At 38.3% G+C, this 26,415-nt stretch overlaps 2 protein-coding genes across 8 annotated transcripts in view; one reads left to right on the top strand and one right to left on the bottom strand.

The window, feature by feature from the left end:
- LOC104474853 (purpurin) overlaps positions 1–26,415 on the bottom strand; it is a 226,954-nt gene that overhangs the window by 32,803 nt on the left and 167,736 nt on the right. The window lies entirely within an intron of this gene.
- RNF170 (ring finger protein 170) lies at positions 14–25,069 on the top strand. Of its 7 annotated transcripts, none has more exons than XM_086770803.1 (7): positions 14–82; positions 8,840–8,983; positions 13,524–13,599; positions 14,950–15,061; positions 16,137–16,210; positions 19,296–19,400; positions 21,455–25,069. In XM_086770803.1, the coding sequence occupies exons 2-7, from the start codon at positions 8,847–8,849 to the stop codon at positions 21,722–21,724; spliced, it is 774 nt and encodes a 257-aa protein (XP_086626929.1). In that variant the 5' UTR covers positions 14–82; positions 8,840–8,846; the 3' UTR covers positions 21,725–25,069. The 7 variants fall into 7 exon arrangements, with proteins under 7 accessions (XP_086626929.1, XP_086626924.1, XP_086626926.1 ...); XM_086770798.1 differs by lacking the exon at positions 14–82 and adding an exon at positions 1,862–2,282; XM_086770799.1 differs by lacking the exon at positions 14–82 and adding an exon at positions 1,919–2,282 and having other exon boundaries at positions 14,953–15,061.

Genomic DNA, 26,415 nt, shown 5'->3' with positions numbered 1-26,415 from the left:
GCGACGACGAGACCAGACAAGACGAGACACTGGCGGGGGGCGGGGCCGGGGCCGGTAGCGAGCGTCGGGGGCGCGCTCGGAGGTGAGGTACTGCCGTGTGGGGCCGCGCCCCCCCCCCCTCCCGCGCTGCTGAGGGAAGGGGAGGGGGCTCTCCTCCCCACACCCCGTTATAACCGGCGGAGGGGCAAGGGGCGTCGGTCCGTAGTGGGGCGTGGGCAGCACTATGGGCGTTCGCCGCGTGTGGTCCGGTCCGGTCCGGTCCGGTCCGGTCCGGTGGTGTTTAGTGGCGCTGCCGGAGAGTGTCAGTTAGAGGGGCTGGTGCTGCTGTTAGGCGAGGCCCGCAGCAGGCCGCAGAGGCCGTCGTACGCGACCGGTCCCCCGAGGCATGCCGGGGATGGGCCGCAGCTCTCCACGGGGACAGGCCGCTTCCCCCGGTCGTGCGTGCCGTAGGCTGGGCTCTCGCCGCGCAGGTGGGTGGGGAGCTGGCTGGCAGGAGCTCTGTCAGGGCCAGGAGCAGCAGCACCCCGAGCCCCGGCTGTCCCTGGTTTCAGGAGCGCGGGCTTGTGAGGATGCTGTGCCTACGGGCGTTTTCTTGCTAGCAAGTAATGTGGCTTGGCTTGTGGAAGGAGCAGTCTCGGCAAGGTTTTCTTCTGGTTTTGGAGTTGGAAATTATATTAACTTCCTCTGAGTAAAACTCTGCTGTAGTAAAAACTAATTCATGTAAAATAAAAGTTACTTACTTAGCATTAGCTGCAGGTAATTCAATTAACTTTTAATCTCAAAGACAAAGAGTGTGTTTTGTGGCCAGAGTAGCTGTGTCCTTACTGCCCCAGCCAGAGAAGCTCTCCATTGTCCTGCAGAGGCACTGCCTGAAGAGTTCAAGAGACTCCATTCTCAGTACCTTGTTGAATTTTGGCCCATCTGAAGTTGGCAATGAGAGTGTCGAGCGTCACAATAAGCTGTACAGTTCCCAATCAGTTAGCAACTGGCCTGACGCGCAACAACATGGAGTCGTAAGCACAGTGCACTGATATCAGCCAAGGGCTGGATAAACAACCAAGAAAGGAAGGGTTGCCAGTCTACTAACTATCACTTTGTTCCTGTTTTATCACAGTTCTTCAGTTAACTAAGTTAGTAGCATGGACAAAATCTTGAGAGTTCCTTTATATCAGCCTGTTTTGAATTAAAAGCTATGAAAATTCTCAAGTTTTCCCAGTAAAGTATCTTTTCACTAAACTCATTTTATGACCGGCCATTTTCATTTTTAAGTTATGAATTCAGTCACTCTTCATTTAAAGTTAGCTTTCACATTTGGAAATAAGTTTAAAAGTCTTAGAAAGCTATGTATGCTGCACAAATAAAACTTTCCATTCTAGGTTTTAATATGTGCTGTAAGCCATACACTTGCTACTTCTGACAAACAATGCTTTTGCAAGTATGCTTTAGCATTTAAGGGTTTCTGCCACATCTCCCTTTACATGCCCATTTGCCACTCTGCTTTGCCTATTGTCATGATGTGTAGCTTACATTTTCTATTTTGTTGATGCAAACAAAGTCAGTAATGCTACCTGTCTTGCTGTCAGTTTTAGATGTGAGGTTGTGTACGGAAGCATTGCTTTCTACAGTAAAGAATTCCTGGGCACTTTTCTTAAAAGAGATTTAAAGCCTTTCCATTCTTAGCTGTAGTGTTACTGTATTTCAGTAAACATTGCTATAATTTAAGTGACATTATTTCCTTTCTCTTCCTGTCTGATCAGAAAAGTCAGATATCCAAACTGAAGGCAGTGGCAGGGTCTTTCTCATGTTCCTATCTGCATATGAATTCAGGTCCACCCTTTGGTTTGTTTTAGAAATCTGTACCTTTCAGTATGTTTTAGCATTATAAAGCAGTGGAAAACTTTGCTGGGGACTGTTTTACACAGGTCATGTGTCATCCAGAAAGTTATTCCAAATAGTAATGCTACACAGACCACTGAATTAGTCTTTTTTGCTTCAAGCCATCAACATAATTTCAGGCTTATGAGAAAAATTATTGTTAAGCTTTGTTTTCCCAGTGGAAAGGTGTATTAACTTGGGATTATTTTTCCTTACAGAATTGCATCTGGAGTTTCTATCTGTAGTATTTTTAACATGCAAAGCATAATTCCATCAGCAAAAGTAGAATACCTACTTTCTTTTTTTTTTTGCTCTTTAGGAAAAAAATGCGCCTCAGAGACTACTGACTTCAGACCTTGCAGACATCTGCATTATCAGGCAAGTGCCTCAGCTGGTCAGTTCTTAAGGTACATTGAGCAAAATTATTATTTGTCTACTGAAATAACCCTTTCCCCGGTTTTAGCAAGACTCTCAGGGCTTTTTCCTTTCTCTTCTGCAAAAAGCATGCATGCACATCAGTGTAGTTAGCATAGTCCTGAAAGCAAAAGTGGTTTATGGTGAAGGTATAACTGAATATGATACATCTGAGTTTGGCTATAATTTTGGTGTAACAGTTGAGCTGATTTTTTACTTTAAAGTGGCTGTTAACTCATAATAATGCTGTATTAACAGTCTGCATGAAAGCCTAGTAAGATATTCCCAAGTCAGTTTTAATAACCTTCTCACAAAATGTATCTTGTCAATTTGTGTGTTGCTGTATTTGATTTTTTTTTTTAATTTCTCTTAGTAAATGTGTCCTTCTGATTTCTAAAACATATGGGGATACTTAATATTAGAAATTATTATGTGTGCTTTATTCAAGTAAGACTAGGCTTGCGAAAATTAGAAGTTAATGTTTCCTGAAAAACACATTTTTGGAGTACACCACCTGTCACTTCCCTTATTTCTGTTTCACCACTATTTCAGGGTCCAAATTTGGTCCTGAAGTACCTAGATAATAATCCTGACCTGACGCTCAGAATTTAGCTGATTTAGGATTTAGGCTAGTAAACTCATGATAGAGTCTTCAATGCTGCTTATAAATTTACTGTTCATCATGCATGCTTCATGCCTGCTGTTAACACTTCCTGAATACAATCTAGACACACCATTGAGCTCTTCATGAATGAGAGTAAAAATAACTGTAGGATCCAGTTCGCTGGGTCAAATCCGTTCACAAAAGCCCGTTCTTGACCACAGGGAGTGGCCACAACCTGCTATTGCTCTGAAGTAGGAAGTAATGGGAGAACTTGTGATGAGAGATGTCTCAATTATTACCCCACATTTGTCTTTATTTTGGGAATTTATGTCTATTTTTCTCTGGAATTAAAGAAAAACACTAAATTTATGCCTTAGGTATTTCAATATAAGCATGCAGTGGTGGGTTACAGAATAAATATACTCCACTATAGTATGCTTAAATTTTTAAAAGTTTATTTCTGTTATCTGCCACAGGTAAATCTTATTAGAAATCTGTTGATAAAAAATGAAACTTGTTGTTGTTGTTGTTCATTTTACCATAGAAGAAAATTTAAAGGAGTTAAAGCCTTTTTGTCTTTAAAAAAAAAAGGTGACTCATAATATTTTACTAGTTGTAGAGGAATTAGCTTATCCTGGCTAGCCCACAATCTCTACAAAGTAGTCAGCATTTTTAAGCAGGAGGATAATGCTTATGCTAATAAAACACAACAGGCAAAGGGTATTACAAGTTCTGACTTGCACCCTGGCCCACCACCACTGTCTTGGTTTCATAAATTTTTAAAGTACTGAGGGTGGTTGCCAGTATTGCATCAAGCAAAAATTAAGAAAAAAACCCGAACCTTGTTGTTTTCATCCAGTTCACTCCTAGCCCATTCCTGAAAGGACACATTGTTATCCAGTGTATCTTTCAGATGCTGAGCAAATTGTACCATGCTGTCAAAGTCAATAAAATGTTCTCTTGGTTGCTAATTTATATCTCACAGCAGTATTACTTGTGCGTTATCTCACTGTTTACTTCTCAGCCATGAAGAGAGCCTCTTGCTGCTTTTTCACTATGCTTGAATATTCTTTTGGCAGCAGGTCCTAAAAGTCTCTGTGTTTTTAAGAGCATATAGTACTTCCCTGATAAACTTGGAAAAGTTCAAATCCTTCAGAAAACTGTGGGGATATTCTGACTTTGGATAGCTAGCAACAGGTCTTTCATATATCATGACAAACACTGGATTGTTTGGAATTTCTTTAAGAATCATGGCATGAGGTATTGTTCTAGCTGTGCTGTATGTTGAACATTGAAAGTCTTCATAATACTTTTCAAATCTGAAAAATAAAGAATACAAACAAAACAAACAAACTGTGATTTTACAAACGATAAATTCAATTTGTTTCTATTTCCAAGCATTTTGTAAGCAATTCAGTATGAGATTGTTTACATTCTGTAGCCATCAAGAATCCTAATGCAGATAAACCTGATCCCAGTTTAAGTACTGTGCTGCAAGTCCAGCTGCAACTTAGCTAGCCCAAGTGGAATGGAGGAGTAGCTCCTTGTCCTTTTTCCCTTCACTGGGCAGTTGTATTGTTTTACTTCAAGCAAGTGCCAGTAGTTTGAACATGAGATGAAAAGAAACTGGAAATTAAGTTTGGGGAGCTTTTGTTGTTGCTTTTAATGCACGAAAAGGCCCAGCATTTTTGTCGGAATTTTAAACTTTGCAACTGATACTTCTAGCGTTCTGAAATTCCAATTTTGATATGAGTATTGTTAGAGGTGTTTTGGTTTTCATCCCCTAATTGGAAGACAGGGTGGGGTTATGCTTTCATTTAAGAACGCTATCCTTATCAAATGGCTAAAAAGAAGAAAAAAAGTCTTAAGTATAACCAAAAATCAGTTCTCAAAATTTAATCTGTTTTCAATTACTGCCCTTTTTTTTCCTGAAGTCTTTCTATTAATTTAGTACTTTTCTCAGGGAGCTAGTCTGTACAGTAATTAATTTCTTGTATAAAAGAACAGAGGCACAGCATTAAAAAAAAAAATCAAATCTTCTTTGTAACTATAAAAATAAACAAAAAGTAGTATAAATCTACAGAGAAGAAAGGACAGCTTTGAAATTAATGTCTGAAAAGCATGTGGTGTAGAACACTGCCCTGAAAAGGATTATATGTTGAAAAGGTTGATGAAATACTGTTACTTTTGCATAACCAGACAGATGTCATGGATTAACATGAATACAAACTACATCAAGTTGCTATTAAATTACATCAAATTATTAGTGGTGGTTATTTTAGGAGAGATTAGATATCTGTGATGAAGTCTAGTTATAGAAGTCTTCTCTGACATACACTTAATCCTTGTAAGTGCTGGTTATCACCAAAGACTGAAAGGTCTTCATGACATCATTTAAGAATTACGTCTCATATAGCCTTGCTTAGTAGTTATACCAGCTGAAAGAGCACCACTGCTAAACACATGCACTGGGAGGCAAGATTCCTTAGCAGCTATTTTAGGACTGTTAGCTATAGCTAGCCTGTTATACAGTCAAACCACTGCAGATGTGTTTATTGGCTATTGGGGTTGCACCTGAAGAAACATGAACTGCAAGCTTACAGTTGTAGATATTTTGTTTGATAATGCTCATAACTGACTTGAGATCAGAAAATTCCTTCCTCCTTCAGTCAGATGATTTTCAAATAGTGTATTTTAGCAGTGTTGTCTTTGTAGCCATTGCTTTTTTTACATGCTAACACAGAAATAAGAGTGGGAGGAGACTGTCTCTACTGAGGCTTGAATGACTATTCTGAGAAAGTGAGTATTAATCTTTTGAAATAAAACCCTTCTGTTTGTCATTCCTAGTCTACACAATTCATACCAGCCCTCCTGTGCAATGATTTGATTCAGAAAAAAGTGCTAGAGATAACAAGGGGAATATGCTCAGCACTAGTTGACTGTCCAGAAGCGGCAAGTAAGCTAAAACATGAACAACATGAGCCTTAAGCATTGATAGCTGATCTTCTCTAGAATTCAGCAATAGAAGCAGCTGGGAAAGAGACTGAGGCAGAGATTCCACTCTCCCACCGCCCTCCCCCATGCATCTTGGCACTATTGATACATAAGTGAAGGCAAAGTGTTTAAGAGAGTGGGATTTTGTGTAGCTGTAAAGACTGTGCAGGAATTTCTTTTGGACACTAAGTTTGTGTGAAAATGGTTATTGGAAAAGTCCTGTGTGGTAAGTGAAGGTGTGAAGTAGATATAAGTAACTGGCATTGTGTTTGAGAAGGAAGAGAAGGTGAGGATCTGTGTATTTCTTACTCATATTCTGCTGCTAACCTTGGCACCACAGTTTGGTATTTCAAGAAGAGTGCATGAGCAGAAATAAAGGCAAGCAGGTGTAGTAAGTGCTATTAATGGTAGGAAGATAAGGATTAAGAGTGTTGTTGCAAGGAACATGCAGAGAGGGAGAGCGAGCTCTAGAGAGGATGGCTTGAAGGCTGTTCAGGAAAACTGAGTTAACTTTTGTGTAATACTAACAATTCATCTGTTGGTTTCAGAGTGCACCAAGCAAGCAGTGACACAGGAAGCCTTTCAGGTGTCAGTGTGAGCACTTGCCTTCCAAAGGTGCAATTAAAGCATCTATGTATCTGCCACAGTGTGTATTTCTGAAAAAAAAAGTGCATAACACTTAATGGGATGTAATTGTTATTAGAACATTGGTCTATTCTAACAGAGCTGATGCAGGACAATGGAGGAATCATCACTTACCAATTCCTTGCCATTTACTTCTAATTTTGTACTGAGTGGTCAACCCATAAATGACAGTGTGACACAGTGGACTGATGATGGTACTTAAGGAGAGAAAATATAGGGGCCAGACCCGAGACAATTGCAGGAAATAAGTGTCCTGCACTTCTTGTAATGATGTATTGTAAGAGACAGAGGCTTCTTCATAATTGGATATGCAAAGAAATAAAGTATACAGGTTGGGAATGTTGAGCTGGGGAGGCATTGTAGCACCACAGATCCTCAGCAGCAAGAAAATGCTTCTCAGAAAACTTCCACAACACCTTAGCCTCATGGCTTTAACTCTAGCAATATAATTGTGTAACTAGCTGTTCAGAAAAATGCTGAAAAAACTCCTTGTGTAGGCCCTTTTTCCTCTGTAAAACCTTTCCACAAAGATCTGATCTTTTATTCATTACTATATATGAAACCTGTGTCAATATTGACCTACTTTAAACTTTTAAACTTTTGATGAGTTGCTGGTGTTCCACCTTTGGGAAAAGTTACTCTTTCCAAATATTAATCAACATTTCAGTAGTTAGACTATGACAAAGTTGCTTGTCGAAAGCTGTAATTAGCAAAAAATACACCTATAGTTACAGAAATAGTCTTAACTCAGGTTGGGACACTTAGGATAACTTAGTTTATTGTTTCACTTCATATATACTTCATTATTTTGTTCTGGTTTTCACATAGGAAGCCCCAAAATACAACAACAATTAAAGGAATCTTTATTCTCCATGAGTTTTCTCTGCTCTTATGATACTTAATTATACTGCTTACCGTTTTTTACAGTAATATTGGAATATACTAGCTTCTCTTGCATTGCTTCTACAGAGTGTGTCTCACACAAATGTAAGGAAGCTTGCAAAAAGCTCCACAACTCATACAAGAAAAGATCTGGAGAGTGACAGTAGCAATCTTATGGAAAAGATGTCACTTTTGTATAGGCAGTAGACTGGCATGTTGAAATCTTGCCAGGGTAGTCATTACAGGTATGCGCTAAAATCCTGATGACTTGTATTCCATTTCAGTTTTGCAATTAATTCAGGGCCAGGTAGTGTCTGGTGAGGTTTAGTAGCCAGCAAGGTTCAAATTAAAACATGACATGAGAGAAACACTGATGAAAGCTTGCAAGCTTAAGACACACACACTGGACTACGAAGTAAAGTAGATGATACCAGTCTTACCTGACCTCATAAACTGATGCTGAGATTTTATGTCAGCTCTATATGAAAAGTACTTTAGTTGTGTATGGACACAGCTTCAATATGACTTTTTTGGTCATTTGCCAGAGTTAGGTTAGCTTCACTCTTCTGGTTTCATAATACTCACAACTGTAGTTAATTTCACTTCCTGATTGCAACAGGAGTGATTTAGTAGTGTGCTGGGAACTATTTTATTTCGTAGGTTAGTGCTATAGGGTAATAAATGCTAGCATTGGCAAATCATTCTGATTGTTACATATGTGAAATTAATGTAAAAAAAAAAATCTAACTAGGGAAGCCTGATAATACTCTTTCTTTCAAGTTTTTCGCATGTTTCCAGCTGAAGGACGGTAATGCATAGAAAAGACAGATAAAATATAAAGTGCATCAAGAGATTCTTGTGTATCCAAATGAGCATTTAATACTCTAAAAACAGCTAAACCCCAAACGTCCTTGTATCTTTCTTCACATAAGTGTTGAAAATTAGGTCCCTAAAAATTACGTTGTCTCAGCCAAGCAGCAGTGATGTGTTGTGTGACTGCTAAAATTCTTGATAATGCAGAGTCATTATACTTTTGGTAAATAAACCTTTCTTAGAATATGTCTAATTCAGCAATGACCTATTCCTAAGCAAGTTATCTGGTAAAGATTCCCATGTGAAATATCTGACTGATGTTTTTTTAAAAAAAATCTTTAGATCACAACATAGGTTTTGAAGACTTGTTTGCTACTGCACAAGACAAATGTTTTACAGTCCTCTGCAGCAAGCTCGGTGTTTGGTAAAAATGCATCTTTTCCTTCTTTTACCATTTTTTCCTTCAGCAATGACTAATCTGTTGTTTCAGGAATTTATTGTGTGTATGAGCAGATGTGTATACATACTATTTGTAACTGTGGTTAAAATGTATGTGTGCGCATGTATGTTTTAATATATATATGTATGTATATATTTCTTTTTATGTTTTAGAGCTGTGATGGCCAGTCACCAAGCAGAAGTTCAGAGTTTGAAGCTAGATAATGATTCAGTTATAGAAGGAATAAGTGACCAGGTACTGGTGGCAGTTGTGCTCAGTTTCACTTTCATTGCAGCTCTGGTATATACGCTTTTAAGGTGAGAATATGTTGACAGGAATTAACCTACATACCTGCATTTGTAAAATTCTAACTTTCTCAACAAATTTTCGCATTAGTGTGCAAAACAAGTGTGATTTTGTCACATTTAGGAAATGATTGTTTGATCACTTACTCTGTTTAACTAATTGCTTGGCAGAGTTTCGCAATTTAATTTGTAGTTAGAATGAAGTTATGTGTTTCTCAGAAGTGAACTTTAACTCTTCCTTATCTTCAGATGATCAAAGGCAATAATGCTCATTGTTCCTTAAGACTGAAAATGGCTGAATTCACAGTCTGTGGCTTCTGTGTCATATTTGGTTACAAAGTACAGATTTGTCAATAGTGATTCCACAAATAAGATTGGGTATAACCCTCCAATGTATGTTCTAGTTGCAGTCTCCTTCAAAAAAAAAAACCCTCAAACCTGAATAAGTTGACTGATGTGTTTATAAATGAATATGTTGGAAAACAATGGACTTTAATATGCTTTCCATAAAGTCAAATGTTAAGTTCAGAATTCCATAACTTTAATGGTCAAGTAATCAAAGCTTATTTTTCACTTCAGAGTTTTTCCTTGCAACCTAGCAAATATCTTAGCCTCTGTGTTTTGGGAAAGTAAATCTGAGCTTCAGATTAGCTTTGTGGGTTTTTTTACAGATGTCTGTAGACTTCTGAATACAGAACAGTTTTAGCAACTAAGAGAACTCAGTTTTAATGACACATTGGCATATGGAATTTGCTGTGGAGGATCTATCTGTATGAGAAGTATTAGCAGGACAGGAGGTATTTGAGAACAAGCCACAAAAGAAACCAGAAGTGGGAAAGGTTGGTTGAACTGCAAGGCAGTGCTGCTATTCAGGACCAGGAGACGGCAAAGGAATCTAAGAGAAACGTATGCACTTCACCTTGCTTTTCTTTCCAAGGCTGTTTCAGTTATTCAGGTGGCTTCAAGAATCTCTTTTACCTCTGCTCTCTTACGCTTTCTCTACCCATTGTATTGACATTTTTAGCATCTGTAACTTGAATTTTAAGGGTTTAGTTTAAAAGTAAATACCTTATTTTTTAACTTCTTGAAGGAAAGTAAGTTAGGAACATGAAAACAAGCGAGTGGAACAAGGGTCAGCCATGGGCAAGAGTAAGAGGAATTCACTCAGGATTCGAGTTCTGGGAGACGGAGATCCTTCATTGATGATGAAGGATCGCTTAGTGAGGCAGAAAAGGGCTAGTTGCTAACTACCTCTGCAGTGTAATGAGCTGAGTAAAATGTTTTTTTGTAGATTCTGTTACATTCTCTGATGGTTTATTTTCTGGAAGGGCAAACAAACTCGCACACAAAGCTCCCACACTTTGGAAGCCTTGAAGCTTGTTTACTTCTGCATTATATGACTGACTACTGAAAGTCCTATCAGGATCCTCTCAGCTCTCCACTGTGCCTTCTGGCACCTTCTGAAATTGTCTGTATTCAACAGCATTTTTGCTCTACCTCTTTTGTATTGTCTCAGTGAAAATCTGCACAGTACAGTAGAAAATGTGTACAGTACAAAAAGTATAGTAATTCTTATTTATTTAGCACAGAAGGGGGAGTACGGGAGAAAAGGAGTTTATTCTTTTTCCTCTCTGGTTATCTTAGGCAATACAGTGACCTGTCTGTTCCTTATATTGTGTCTGTTACGTCAGTCTTTTGCCACCTGTGCCTCTGCATGCAACATCTGAAATACTTAAGTTGGGTAGGAGCAGGCCCTGGATTAGAATACATGAAAGAAAGCTTAGGGTAATTAATAAGGTTGCAGGAACAGAATAAAAAGGGAAAACAGGCAGCAAGGAGTGTATGTTGCAGTAGATTTTAGGAGGCAGAAGTGGAATATGAAAGAACTGTTGAGAGATATTGTTGCTTTACTTGTTTCCAGCAGAGAGAACTCAGTGAAGCATCGCATCAGGGCATGAGCTGAAGGTCTGTGTGCTTTTGGTGGCAAAACTTATTAGCAGTAATTAACATGTATACCAAGTTGCAAATGTTTACTTCAGTTACTATAAGATACTTTTGCAAAGCCTGTATGCTTTTGAGTTATTAATTTTGATAAAATGCAGCCAGACTTTTTTCATCATCTTTTAAACTTGTGAGTAGGTTGTCACATTACAAGTGAGACTGTGGAAGTTTAGTTTATCCAGCAGATTAAAGGTAGCCTGACCCTGCAATGTTTTGTATCAGAGATTCCCTGTCTGTCCCAGATTACTTACTTAACCCATGTTTATGAATCTGCAGGTTTAGGTCTGTTTCTCTCATTTTTCTATCCCATTATATGGTTTGATTATAAGATCAGGTCAGTATTTTCAGCAGATCTTAATCTTTGGAAATTAACTGACTATCATTGCATAGTGATACACAAGTCCCCATAAGTACTGTCGCTCACTTTCCCTGTGTGAGACTGCACACTGAATGAGTAGGCAGCCTTCCTCCTTCTGGTAATTTTAGTTTAGTGGGGCCCTTTGTGATATATAGTACAGTCTTTCCATGTCGTGGGACTTTTTTCCTCAAGTTATGGAGTGCTAACAGAAAAGGGAAAATTAAAAGCCTCTGCATCTAACTTTATTTCTTTCTGGCATGTGTTTGAAAATGCCTTTAATTACATAGGACCGTACCATTTTTCATTTATTTCATTTATTTTCTCACACTACTTGCATGACAGAAGTTATGAACTGGAAATGTCTTGAGCTCAGCCTGTCCCTTCCTGGACATTGCACAGTGTTCTGCTTACCTCAGCATCTTATGCATAGGTGACAGATGTTGTACATACTGTACCTTTACAGCTCTACAAATACTCTCATGTATTCGGTGTAGTAGGTGATACCAGAGTAAAGTCATATAAATAAAGGATTTTTATAAGGATGATATGTTAATATTGCTCAGGTAACTTTACCATGTCTACCTTTTTTAATTTGAGCACTTAAGATTCCTCTTTATTTAGTATAGCTTTTCACTATACTAAATAAAGAGGAATTAGCAAATTTGCATTATTTGTTCATGAAGGAATCAGAATAAACTGGCTTATAATTGACAGCTTCCACTTGTGTGTGATTTGAATTGAATTTCAGTATATATCAGATTTCTGGCAAACTGAAAGTGCAAAATATGCTCATTTGTAGCATCCTAACAGGCAAATACTTTTATACATGTAACATGCATGACAGACAAGATCCACAAAATGGGACCATAAAGGAAATTATGTAAATAGAACTGCAACCAGAAAACGTCCTAAAAATTCAACCAGTCCAGCCCTCAGCTCGGGCAGAGGATCAACTTGCCTAGATCATCTCTGGAAGCAGTGAAACCTGTTTCTTGATTTAACTTTTAGTCCAGCATAGACCACAATACTCTGAGGTAGCCTTTTCTGATTTTGTACACTTAGCAGTTAGAAATGTTTTTCCACCAACCTTAGATAACTGTGGGAAATAATTGCTCATATTTGTAGAATGAAAGCTTTTTCCTGTCCTCTTTTCTTTCCATGAGTGGTCTTCTATATGAACTGACATTTCTTCACTCCTTCTCTAATGGTTAAAAAACTTGGGCAATAGTTCTTATTCTCTTCTGAACTTCCTCCAACTTCTTTATGTGTTTTTATGCATTTAGCCTAAAATGGAAAACAGAATCCAGCTAAGACCTCAACAGTGCTGAGGAGAATGTGTCACCAGTGAAATCCATATGAATAAATAAAGCATAAAAATTAAGTTTTTAATATGGTGCTGTTGATGCATATTTATTGTAGCTCAACACATCTTAATGTTGTCACCATCATTTTTAATTACAGTTCTGTTCCCATTGTGCTTTTGAATTTCAGACTTGTAATATAGCCAGCCTCCTTTTTTCAATGAGTCCCTTCCCTTTGATTCCCCTTGGCATCTCTAACCTGTAGGTTTTTTGCCTGTAGAGTCTTTCTTTTTAAAGAGTGATTTAAAAAGAGTGATTTCTTTTTATATCCAGTCTGCTGATAGTTACATAAATTCAACATTCTAAATCTAAGAGTTTGCCTGTCCCTTCTTAGGTAAATGTTATGTCTTAATCTTTCATGTAGCAGATAAAATTAAAATAATTAGGATTTTTAAACTCTCTAACTTGGTGAGTGAAAAAAAAATAAGAAATTTACAAGTAGACCAACAATACAAAAATTAGTAATGGAGACAAAAATAAAAAATATTTCTCCATGATGAGTATAAAAGCTTTCAAGCAACTTGATTTTTTGCAGGTTAATGACTTAGTTTTTTTTTCAGATTACAATCTAGTTTTAACATAATTTAATGATTGATTGTGGAGTCTCTCTGAAAAATCTTGCTGCTGTACAGCTTTAAATGTCCAGAGTAGGTTTAAGATCTAGAATAAATGTTCTGGTTCCTTAATTATTTGTGTACTTCCTTTAAAATCCTTTAGAGCAGGAAAGAATGCTTTTTTTCCCTTGGTTCAAGTTCTTTTTTTTTCCCCCCCAGTCAGTTACTTTTCAGTGTTGGTGGTCAATTTTTCTTACTGCTTATGTTTCTTTTCACAGAAGTGAACATCAGAATATACACCCAGAAAATCAAGAGCTAGTGCGAGCTCTTCGTCAGCAGCTTCAAACTGAGCAGGTGCTGTGCTAAGCGTTGGCATCATACAACTATCTGGTTTGTAGTAGTGTAGACTTCTCTGAGGTTCTGGAAGAAACTGGTCTTGAAAGTTATGGAAGCTTACTGTACAGAGGCATCCTTGAAATTTATCAAGTAATGAGATAACATAGGCTTTTTTATGGGTAAGTTAAGTAATTAAAATTAAATACTTGGCTGGTTCTTTTTTCAAACAAGTTTTTCCCACAAGGTGGAGTAAGTTAGATGATTGTTCCTGCAATGTTCCTGGGAACTTAGTGATAAAGGAAAGGAAATCTGGAGTACTTACTGCCACAGGACAAGGGTTGGATGTTTAGGCTGATAAACTGTGTGTAGCAGAACAATGGCACAGCAACAAAAGCCAGGCAACAAAGATTGACAAAGAGCAACTTTCTATCAAGACCTTTAATGACAGGACAAGGGGCAATGGGTTTAAACTAAAAGAGGTTAGGTTTAGATGGAACATAAGGAAGAATTTTTTTACAGTGAGGGTGGTGAGGCACTGGAACAGGTTGCCTAGAGAAGTTATGGATGCCCCATCCTTGGAAGTGTTCAGGGCCAGGTTGGATAGGGCTTTGAACAACCTGATCTATTGACAGATGTCCGTGCCTATGGCAACAGAGTTCAACGACATGATCTTTAAAGGTCCTTCCAACCCCAGCCATTCTATGGTTCCATGACTGCATCCAGTTCTGACATGTAGCAGAGAGAATGGGAGAGTGTAGGCCAAGTTACTGGAAATTGCTGAGTCCCAGCCCTCGGGTGAAAAGCCATACTTTTGCAGAGTATTGAGGAGAGTGTTTCATCAAATACTTATTGAAATAATGACAAATTTTTAACTACAGTGCATATTTATGTAGAAGACAAATATGGCAAAATGGAGACAAAAATAATTTCATGACAGTGACATATATAAGCTGATGTCTATACTTGTGCTTAGGAACACTAAATACTGCAACTCGTAAGCAATGCAGTTCCATTACCTGCTACTTAGTATAACAAAGTAACAGTCTAGATATGTTATGCTGACATAACTTAATGTGAAGGACCAAGTACCTTCTTTCTCTGCAGTCTTTAACTGGCTTGAAGCACATACTTATGTAACAGATGAAGGGAAAATAGTGGGCTTGTCACAACAACTTGCTTAGTGAATCAGTTTTTGTATTTTAAGTATTCTTGATTTTTTAATTTAAATATATTTCTTTTTCATTTCACATAGTTTTGCATTTGACTGACTTTTAGTAAATGAACAGTGTATTTATTATTATTTTTTAAACTCAGTAGGTTTGTATAAAAATAGTATATCTAACACTCTGCATTTCTCTTCTGTTCCAGCAGGATGCTTCTGCTGGTGATAGACATCACTTCTATACAGATATGTCCTGTCCAGTCTGTTTGCAACAGGCTACTTTTCCTATAGAAACAAACTGTGGACATCTCTTCTGTGGTAAGCAAGAAAAAACCCAAGCCCCAAAGGTAAAACCAGAAAGAAATCCAAAGATAAAGCCAGAACAGAAATACAAACTTTTAGCACTAGTACAGTCACCCTAATGCAAAGCTTTGTTTGATTTTAACAGCTTGTCTTCTAGTCTGCATTACAAATAATTATTTTAGAAGTTGTTGAGAAAATACATTTGTGAATAAACAGTCCCTTTGAGAGTGTGCTGTATTTTTTTTCTATGCTGTCAGGATTGAAACTGTGGTTAATTTAAAAATGTCAAGGACAGAGAGTATTATTTATTTCCAGGTGGTAAAAAGACTGAAGAGGCTGAAAAACATTTGCAAATGTACCATTTAAAAAAAGCTAGTTTAGAAAGAGTAAGAAATTCTGCTTGGCATTATCTTTATCTCAGAGTGAGGTTTTTTTCTTGGAAGTCTTGAAGAATTAAGACTAAGTCCACAATGCTTATAGCGTTTGCCTTTTTTTTGAGGACCAGCTATTCAAATTTACTTACAAATGGCCTATGCAGCATTTTGCTTCCTCTCCTTCAGGTTCCCAGTAGATTCTTTCACTGCATTAATCTAGTTTTATGGAGCCTATAGTGCATACCATATCTAGTCATTTAAAAGAAAGAATTTACAAATTTGGAAAGCAGTTAAAGTATTCAGATTTTTATACATCCCTTCACCTGTTGAAACTCTGATAATAAAGCCAGTTTTTTAGGATAAATTTTACATCTGTTGACGTTTTTGTGACTATTAAATTTTAAACTGGTAAGATTTTTAATTATTTGCTTCTTCTGTTAATGATTAAGAAGTTTTCTATCTTTTCAAGAAATAATACCTTAAAATTAATGATGCAGTTGAACCTATTCAGGATTTTTCTCGTTAATAGCATTGAATTTGAACATATTGGTTCTTGGTATCTTCAGTGAATGTTGTATGCAAAATTACACCAGAAAAGACAGATTTAACCTAACTGCTTATACACTTCTGTTGTTTTCCTTGGTGTGTAACATATTATTTCATGCAATGTATGTTTCAACTCAGAAGTTTAAATGTCTGTAACTTACCTTTATCAGGTTCTTGCATTATTGCCTACTGGAGGTATGGCTCATGGCTGGGTGCCATCCGTTGTCCAATCTGCAGACAAACGGTAATATTTTAAGTAATCATGAACTTGATAGTTTGGCTACCCAATGTAGCTTACCAAAAAGCCCTTACCTGTGAACTGCAATGGTGATACAGACAGAAGTCTGAGAAGCTGAAAGAATATGGATATGTGAGACGTGGACATAAAGTTTTTTTAAAACTTTTTGCTTTGCCAAATGGCTCAAAAAATACAAATTGTTCCTGCAACTCAAATTTAAGTGAACAGCACTGGTAACTCAGACATTTTTCTGTAAAGGAGTATATGAAAACAGAAAATCATAAGATATTATCTACAATTCTTCCATGCTTTCTGTTCAAGATGTTATATAACTTCTTTACCAGAACTTACATCTGAAAGACTTGGCTGTTGTGGAAGACTGCCAGTAGGCAGTATACTACTGGTTTCTGTGAAGTAGGATACTCATATACTCAATATACTCTCTCCATTCCCTCTCTCCCTACGAAAAAAAAACATATCTATGTCAATTTCTTATTTTGTCCCTATTTTTAGTTTGTATATATTATTAATTTGAGCTTTGTAGAGCAAGAATTAGCTTCCTTCCTACACAACTTACATTGTCAGTTTGAAATTTGTCCCTGCAACTCATTAACACTTAGGATCTCTGAGTCCTGTAGTGTATGTTTTAGCAAAAGTATGTCTTTATTTTAACAGAGTACAAATATAGAGCTAATAACTTCTGATGAATTATATAATATGCCTCACACCCTTGCACGTACATAATATCCTGCTTTGATTGTGTCTGTCAGCAGGAGAAATGACTGTAAGAAGACAGAGGAAGGAAAGAAAAATCGGTATGACTAGACGAAGAATTAATAGGTTTAGAGGGTAGCCAGTGAGCAGAGAGACTTAAAAAATAAAGGTGAGGAAGATGAAAAAGGGGGAAATAAGTGATTGTTTAATTGTCTGTCCTTACATAGATATTCTTCTAACTTCCTCTGAATAACAGGTAAATTGGGTGGTACTCTTTGCATGGTTATGCATTCATTCTCACCCTGTGAAGTAAGAAAAGTGAGGTCTGATTTATAAATGAGGAATAGCAGTATGTACACATGTACAACATGAGTCATATAGAAGGTTTGTGGCAAGGTGTCGTAGTTCAGCTCCGATCGGGACCAGACTAGGCAGTCTCTCTCTCACTCCGCCCACCGTCCGAGAGAATAGGGAGAGATAATAGAAGAAAAAAAAGGCTCGAGGTTTGAGATAAGAACAGGGAGAGATCCTTGAAGTTACCGTTACAAGCAAAACAGACTCAACTTGGGGAAAACTATTCATTTCTAAAACTAGCAGGAGAATGAGACAGAGAACAAGATAATCTCCCCCCACCCCTCCCTCTTCCACCTTCCCTGCCCCGAGCAGCACAGCAGGGAAGAGGGAATGGGGGTTAACAGTTCATCACGTGTTGCTTCACACTGCTGCTTCCTTGCCAGGGGACGAACTCACATTCCTCCCCTGCTCCATCGTGGGGTCCCACCCAGAGGCTGCAGTCCTTCATGAAACTGTTCCGGTGTGGGTCATTTCTTCCATGAGGTGCAGTCCCTCCAGAACAGCTGCCCCAGTGGGCCCCCCACGAGCCACAGCCTCCTTTGGGCATCCGCCTGCCCTAACGTGTGGTCCTCCACGGGCTGCAGGTGGATCTCTGCTCCTCCATGGACCTCCATGGGCTGCAGGGGAACAGCCTACTCCACCATGGTCATCACCACAGGCTGCAGGAATTCTGGCCAGGAGCAGCATTACTCCTCTCCCTCCTTCTTCACTGACCTTGACATCTGCAGCTGTTCTGCTCACAAGAAATTCTTCACAACAGGCAGGCAGACGCCTCTCAGGATCTCTTCACATCTCATCTCCTCTCCACTTCTTGCAGCCAGGCCAGGCCGAGTTAGGCCCAGTCGGCCGCCTGGCAGGAGGCCAGAGGGTGAGGCCTGCAAGGCCCCAAGGCTCGCACCTCCCCTTCTCTGTTCCCCACTCAGTGTCTTCACATCTTCTCTTCCTTTTTTTTTTTTTTCCTTCTGTTTTCCCCTTCTTAAATACGTTATTGCAGAGGTGTTATCATAGAACATTCTGCTACCAATTGGCGCGGCCTTGGCCAGCAGCAGGTCCGCCCTAGGCCCGGCTGAGTCCACTGAACAAAGGGGAACAACTTCTAGCAGCTTCTTACAGAAGCTGCCACCGTAGCCCCCCCTCACTAAATAAAACCAGAACACAAGGCTAGGAGTTGAATATAGATCTGCTTGTGCTATCTTTTCCTAAATGTGACTGGTGCATGGATACAAGATATATATTCAGTAGCCAGGTACACAGGGAGCTTTTGAAGCCTGTAATAATTTAAGGTGCTATGCATTTTCTGTTTCCTATGATAATCTGCATTTTATTCCTGAACATCACTTGCAAAAACAAGTCTTAAGTTTTCAGAAACTCCTTTAGAGAAATAGAACAAAAGATATGTTAATATGATCTCACATATTTTTCTATGTTTGCATGAAAGTTAACCCAAGAACACAGCAGAATTATCTGTGCTTACAAAACAGCTGACAGTTAATATCTTTTTCTGTTAACTTATTCTGTATTATTCTCCTTGGTCTTGGTATGAACATCTATATGCAAAAGTGTGAGTTTTGCTGCTTGTTTGCTGAAATGCAGGGCCATTCTAAAGATGGAAGAAGAGTTACCTCATTGGTTGCTTTTTTTGATTTTCAGTTTAAGAAACAAAACTAGATTAATTTGATAAATTAACTTTATTCTTGAAATCATCTCTTATTCTGAGAAATAAACCATTTAAGTGTTTAGAAAAATTTCCTGTAAGCCTCTCTCAGAAGGAGGGTTCTTATGCTTGTTTTAAACAATCTTTTTAAAAAATTAATATTCTGTAAACAGTTATAAGTAATGAAGTTGTTAAAACTTACCAGCAGTATCCATGTTAGTAGTTTTCATTTTGTTTTGCTACTAAATATTCAAAAAATATAGTTTGTTCTATATAGTTAGCTGAAGATTACTATTTTCATTTATAGTTCACAATGCCTGCGTTTAAAAGTCAGTTGCCCATATAACAAAATCTCCCTGCTGTGCCTAGGTTACATTGTTTTTACCACTCTTCGGTGAAGATCAGCAGGATGCAACCCAAGTATTTCAAGATGTTAATGATTACAATCGGAGATTCTCAGGACAGCCCAGATCTGTAAGTTCTGGGTAAATTTGGGTTGAAGTCAGTGAGTTCACGCGAGATTAACAGCATTTTTTGGTTTTTTTTTCCCTTTGTTTCTTTGTTTGTTTGTTTTTTTCATTGGGATATTAATTTTCTCTTCATGATGCTTAGGGGCTCTGCAAGTTTCCCGTAGGAAATTCATGATTATATAGTTATGGCAAACTACAACCTTGAAAATATTTATTTGTAATTTGAGGAAATATATAGAAACTTGCTTTTTTGTTATGAGTGAAAACAATAAGCCTTGTGTTACCTATTCGTGTGTTAATCTCTTTTAAATTTTGACCTGTTAATTTGAAAGGATTAGTAACTAGTCATAAAAATACTTAATGAAATACATGACATGCAAGGAAGAATATTCACTTGATTGATCTCTTTACATTCATTAGAAGAATCTGAAGTTCTATTCTGTGCCTTTCCTCCTGAGATTTCAAGCTATGTACTGTCTTGATTTTTTTTATTTTCCTCTCAGATTATATTGCAGTATTTATTCTGCTTTCTGAGTGAAGAAAACGGGATTTTTTTTTTTGTTATAAATAGCTAAGAGAGACTGTTGAAGTTCTGTGTCTTCTATGTGCGTGTTCTGGTTTGCGAGGTGAAATGCTCACACATGCCTAGTTACTTCCCTGCTTGTCTTCATCTGTTCATTGAATTTGGATATAGTAACAAAACATTAGCAAGAAGTGTTTACAGTCCAAAAGAGATGAAAGAGGTATGAGGTGGTAATTTTTTTTTTATTCTAAACCACAAAACGTTTATGCTTTTGATCCAGAATAGTTTGAAACTGACTTTTAGGTTCCATTGGACTTCTCTGTGGGCTCTGTGGCTAGTCCCTAGTGACCTGCCTGGCATCATGTCAGAAGTCTGCATTAAAGCCCTAATCATAAAATCATTAAGGCTGGAAGAGACCTCCAAGATCATCAAGTCCAATCATCAACCCAACACCACCATGCCTATTAAACCATGTCCCAAAGTGCCACATCTACACATTTTTTTAACATCTCCAGGGATGGTGACTCCACCACTTCCCTGGGCAGCCTGTTCCAGTGCCTGATCACTCTTTCAGTAAAGGAATTTTTCTTAATATCCAATCTAAACCTCCCCTGATGCAACTTGAGGCCGTTTCCTCTCGTCCTGCGGCTAGTTACCTGGGAAAAGAGACCAACATCCACCTCGCTACAACCTCCTTTCAGGTAGTTGTAGAGAGCAATCAGACTAGATAAATTGTGTTTGATTTATACACAGTGTATTGCCTTAACCACATACAAAATTCCTTTCTAGAGAACTTTTTTCAGCCTTGGCAGTAATTTATTTTTATGTCATGGCTCTGTGTAGAAACTGTGTACGGTAGAAAGGGAACGAGTATCAAAAAAAATTCAAAGGTCACCCCTCCTTACACCTCACAACAAAAACCTGACTATTTTCTACTGAGCAATCCATCACTAAGATGACAGAGTCATAGTAGAGAACTGGAAAGGAGCTGGGGTGGATTCATTTAAAGGTTCTTTAGTTTACTTTGAAACTTGATCTGTCCTTTGGAAACTTATGCAAATCATTGCTTATATGCCAGGAGAGATGTTCTTTTTCTGAAGATCTGGAACTTATTCTACTTTACCTATTGTTTCTTTCTCACCATCCCTAGTTGTCTTCCATTCTGATCAATATTTCACTCCAGTTAACCTGTTTGCTTTTTCTCACTTTCTCAGTTGTTTGGTTTACTCCAGTAGTCATTGTTTTTCCTTCTTAATAGATGCCAATGTGTTTTGTAGTGAGTTAAATGTATGTTTTATGGTATAGAATAATACAGTTTGACTGTTTCTTGAAAACATGTATGCTAAATCTGACTTTTTACCCAGCAAAACTAAATCCAGGAAGTTTTGTCTTACTTTTTCTTGTTTTAATTCTTATAAACTAATAGATTCCAAAACTGTAATGTAGTAATAGAAATTTCAGACTAAAAAAAGACCCTTTTAGCGTGGGCCTCTTACTAAAGTAAAAATATTAACTTTTGGTTTCTTTCTTCACAGATTATAGAAAGAATTATGGATCTGCCCACTTTATTGCGGCATGCTTTCAGGGAGATGTTTTCTGTTGGGGGCCTCTTCTGGATGTTTCGCATCAGAATATTCCTGTGCTTGCTTGGAGCCTTGCTGTACCTGGCTTCACCTCTGGATTTTCTTCCTGAAGCCCTCTTTGGAATTCTGGGGTTCTTGGATGATTTCTTTGTCATTTTTCTCCTGCTGATATATATCTCTATCATGTACCGTGAAGTGGTAACACAGCGGCTGAACAGATGAAATGGACAAAAATGACACAAGTGCAGGGGCAGTTGTGGAATGTTTTTAAAAAGAGAACTATAGCATAAGTATCATATAGCAAGGTGCCTATGTACAGTTTCAGTAGCTACAATGTCATAGCTGGTCATCTTATACAAATATGAAGGGTTAGTATGTGGTGATCCTTAACTGGAATCTTTAATTTGTGTATTACATACACTCCATAAGGATGAGGTTAGTTTTTTTAATGTAATAAACTACCTTCATCTACTGCCACCTGATGAACAAGATGTAATCAAAGCAGAAAGCACTTTTTTGGGTATGTAGAAACTCCTGTGAAAAAAGGAGTTCTAGTAAAAGACTTCTAACAAAAAATCCATTGGGTAATCTAGACATAAGGAAATCAGAAATTCTTCACAGTACAGTTTTCAAGGCTAAATTGTTTAATATCTCCCTGTCATGGGCTAGAGTTTTTTGAAGTAGAAGTAGCTTTGTATGTCTCTGTGGAAGAAAAAACCCAAGCATCACATTACAATTATTACCCTGCAATTTGCTATTGTCCACATGCTTCACAAAAACAAGAACACCTCAGTATTGCTTGAACTGCACTATGTACAGTTGCATGCATTCATACAATTTTATTTTTATATTTGGGAATATACACACAGTATCTGATCTAGATAAAGAAACCAATATTACGCATGCCAGACTGGTTAGTGCTCTGTTTTTAAACAGGAGCATTGTTTTTTTTCTTCAGGCTTGTTTATTTGGCAGGTATGTGTCTTGGAAATGGGGGGTTTATGCTGCTTTGGGTTAATGCAGTGTGTCTGAAGTGAGAGTTTGCATTCCTTTAGTTGCATTAAAGCATTTAGCCAATGGAGAGAACCCTGAAATTTTAAATAGTGGTTGAAGAAAATAAATCAGAACTGGGTGTTTACAGAACTTTACCTGAATGTACATTCTGCAATACAAGTATTAAACAACTTAGATATTGGGGCGTTTGCTTTTCAGTTGAGGTTTTCTCATTTGGTTGGTTGGTTAATTTGGATGTGGGTAGAGGGGGTTCTGAATTACCTTGAAAAAGATCCGTGATAAGGGACCACAAAAAAAATCCTGGAAATATTTTCAAAAATACCAGGGTATTAATTGTGCTTAAAGAGGATTTTTTTTTTCATGTTGAATTTGAATATAGGCTATCATAGCCTATATTTCAAAATATTTTCATTTTAAGAATTGAATGCCACTAGAAAGGTCAAGGATATTCTAGATCTACTTTTTAGCTAAAGGAATGATAATTGCAGTTTTATTTTAACTTCCTGAGTACTTGAAAGACAGTAATTAGACAGGTGAATTTTGGAGTGTTTACATATATGGGATGAGACTTACAATGAAAGGGACCTTTTCACAACTTCTGTGTTTTGCCAATGCAGGCGTCTTTCCACAGCTTCTAGCACCTAGGCATGTGCAGGAAGATCATATAGCTGGCACCTCTGACGTGTCAGTGGTTGAGGTTGGAGATTGTCCTTCAGTGTTAGTGTTTTAAATTACATTGATTTAAAAGTGAATTCACTGATTTTTTTCATTTGAAAATTTGCTTTTGAAAATCCAAAGACATTTTACAAGTGAACTGGAAAGCAGAATTTTGATTGTAGCTGTTTGTTAGAGATGGGCAAGAGGAGAAACAGGAAGTGAGACAAGAGTGGGAGGAGGAGAGCAAGATGGAGAATGACTAACTCTTCTTGAGCATCTTAGTTGAGCTTTTCCATTTGTGTTGGCATCGATAATGTATGGTGATGGTTTGGTGGCTACCTCAGTTAAAAGTCCTTAAGGTATTACTGAGTAAGTGTGGGCTATTCATAAACTGTTAGGTACATTTACAAAGTAAGATAGTAGTTTAGGATGTTAGGTAAGATAGGATTTTGCAGTTTTGCTATAAGCATTGTTTTGGTTTTGTTGTTTTTTTTTTTTTCTGTCCCAAGAGATCCAGCTGAGAGCAAACTCCAAAAAAAAATATTTTTAATTGAGTAAATTTAACACCTCCTTTTCTGCTGGAGTTTTAACTTGTGGATCTGCTTAGAGAAGAATGTGACCTACTGTTCCAGAATATCTGGAGTCTGTTCAAAGAATCTGTTGATCTAGTACCTCCTCCATATGTTTATCCTGTGATTGCGTTTATACTTCTTCCCATGAATCTCTAAATCCAGAGTGGATATAAATGTACATGAAGCTACTTACTGATTTGTTTTCACTGAGCTCCCCAATTCCACATGCTGCTGTGAAGTTCATGCAGAAATATCCATCTAAGGGATTCTGAAGAACAGACCTTCTTGTGTACCTGAAAAAATGTGCAAGCCACATCTGTGTAGCTATACAAAGTTTACCTGTGTTCTGCTTCTTCCTCCACTACATTTCTGCTAGCCAGAAAGGTTTCACTCAGAGGCTTCTGCTTACTTTTGAATACTGAGTAACATTGTAACCTTAAATTGAAGACATTAAATCCTTTATAGAATTAGGACCATCCTCCCTTTTCACCAATATGCGTACTTGCTTGTGGAGACAGTTTTTGATCCTGCAAGCCACTGAGGAACAGTATTATGACTTGCTCAGGCCTTTTTGAGAACAGCTGTAATGTGAAGATGCATCTGTGCTGCAGCATCTGGCTGCCATTCCTTTACACAAATCTAAACTAGATGTAAGCTAGCTATCTTGGGTACTTAGCTTGAGCTTAACTTAAGCTCTAGAGCTCCCAAGAAGCTGGAGATTAATACATGAGCATGTAGTATTTCTGAACTCTGAACTGTGTGCTGCCAAGTTGTTTTGGCAGCAATATTAAAGGTAAATGCTAGAGCTGAGTACTGGCAAACTTGCTGTGGTTTTGTCTCCTGGAATGGGGCAGCCATGTCACTAACAGAGGAAAAGCAAAAAAATAAAAAAGGAAATTTTAGCAGCAAAGAAGAGATACAGTGAAAAAAAACAAAGTTTTGTAAAGTCTTATGACTTCATCAAAAACTGTGTGAATATTTGATTGTTCCAGCAATATTAAGAAAGGGGAAAACTAAAGTTTTACTTAATAGCTCTTGCAGAATAACTTGTAGCTTCTTGAGGCCTAATGATAATCCTTATGACAAGTGCTGTATAGAGTGATCTGTTTCTGTGTTGTTTGTGTCCCACACCATTGATGTCTATGAGGATGAGGCAGAACGGTGCGATTTGGGGATACAATTTTGCCATAGGTTTCATAGAACTGTAGCACTGACCTGTGTGTTAAACTAGATTTTTAAGACGAAAGGATTTAAACCTACTTGTTACTTTTAATGATAATAAATTGCTATTAAAGTAAGATACTATCTTCATTTATTTTATTGACTTTCTGGGTGGGAAATTGTTCTGTTGCCCCCTTTCCCCCTTCCCTGGGATAAAGTTAGCAGTAGCTCTTCTGCAGTCATGATCGGTTCTTATTTTAGTGTCTGTGGACAGGATGTTCAGAGATAACTCAGTGTTTTTCATATTTATTATTGTCATTAGAAGGATTACAAAATATCTAAGATCTTGGTCCCAAAAGTATATTGTACATACAACATCTTTTCACTGAGCAGCCTGACCAGTACCTTCAGATTTAAGCTTTCAGGATGACAATCCAGTACAGATTATTAATCAGTACCTTCATGTATCAATCCTCCAAGCAAACAAAAGCATAAAGCAAGTGAATTAGAGTCCAGTTAGTGAAGTAAATTAAAGGAAACAGCAAATAGTCTCTGTAGGTTTCCAGGAAGGATGGAGGTTGGGGTGGGGCAGAGAACAACTGGATGCAGCTGGCCTGTGCTGCAACTGGCCTGTGCTGATTCATGCCATAAAAGGCCCCTGGGCATCTGGAAGACATGATCCATTCTGCTAAGAAATGTCCAACAAGTCTTAGCTGGGAATCATAGAATCATAGAATGGTTAGGGTTGGAAGGGACCTTCAAAGGTCATTTAGTCCAACCCCCCTGCAAGAAGCAGGGACATCCCCCACTAGATCAGGTTGCTCAGAGCCTCATCCAACCTGGCCTTGAACATTTCCAGGGATGGGGCATCCACCACCTCTCTGTGCAACCTGTTCCAGTGTTCTACCACCCTCATTGTAAAAAAAATTTTCCCAATATCTAATCTAAATCTATCTCACTCTATTTTGAAATCATTACCCCTTGTCCTGTCCCAACAGGCCCTACTAAACAGCCTCTCCCCATCTTTCTTGTAGGCCCCCTTGAGGTACTGGAAGGCTGCTATAAGGTCTCCCCGGAGCCTCCTCTTCTCCAGGCTGAACAGCCCCAACTGTCTCAGCCTGTCCTCATAAGAGAGGTGCTCCAGCCCTTTTATCATCTTCGTGGCCCTCCTCTGGACCTTCTCCAACTGGTCCGTGTCCTTCTTGTGTTGGGGGCTCCAGAACTGGACACAGTACTCCAGGTGGGGTCTCACCAGGGCAGAGTAGAGGGGGAGAATCACCTCCCTCAACCTGCTGGCCACGCTCTTCTTGATGCAGCCCAGGATGTGGTTGGCCATGCATCCCATGGCACTTTACACATCAGATCCCTGAAGAGGCCAAAGTCTGCCCTCCTGAAGTCCAGGGCAGAGAGCTTGCTGCATAGCTTCCTTGCTGCCCCAAGGATCTTGAACTCTACCATGTCATGGTCACTGCACCCAAGGCTGCCCTTAAGTTTCACATCCCCCACCAG

The sequence above is a fragment of the Chlamydotis macqueenii genome, chromosome Z, assembly GCF_036417535.1.
Source record: "Chlamydotis macqueenii isolate bChlMac1 chromosome Z, bChlMac1.mat, whole genome shotgun sequence".
NCBI classification, from domain to species: Eukaryota; Metazoa; Chordata; class Aves; order Otidiformes; family Otididae; genus Chlamydotis; species Chlamydotis macqueenii.
The sequence above is the reverse complement of the archived record's forward strand: the minus strand, read 5'-3'. Positions and strand labels throughout refer to the sequence as shown.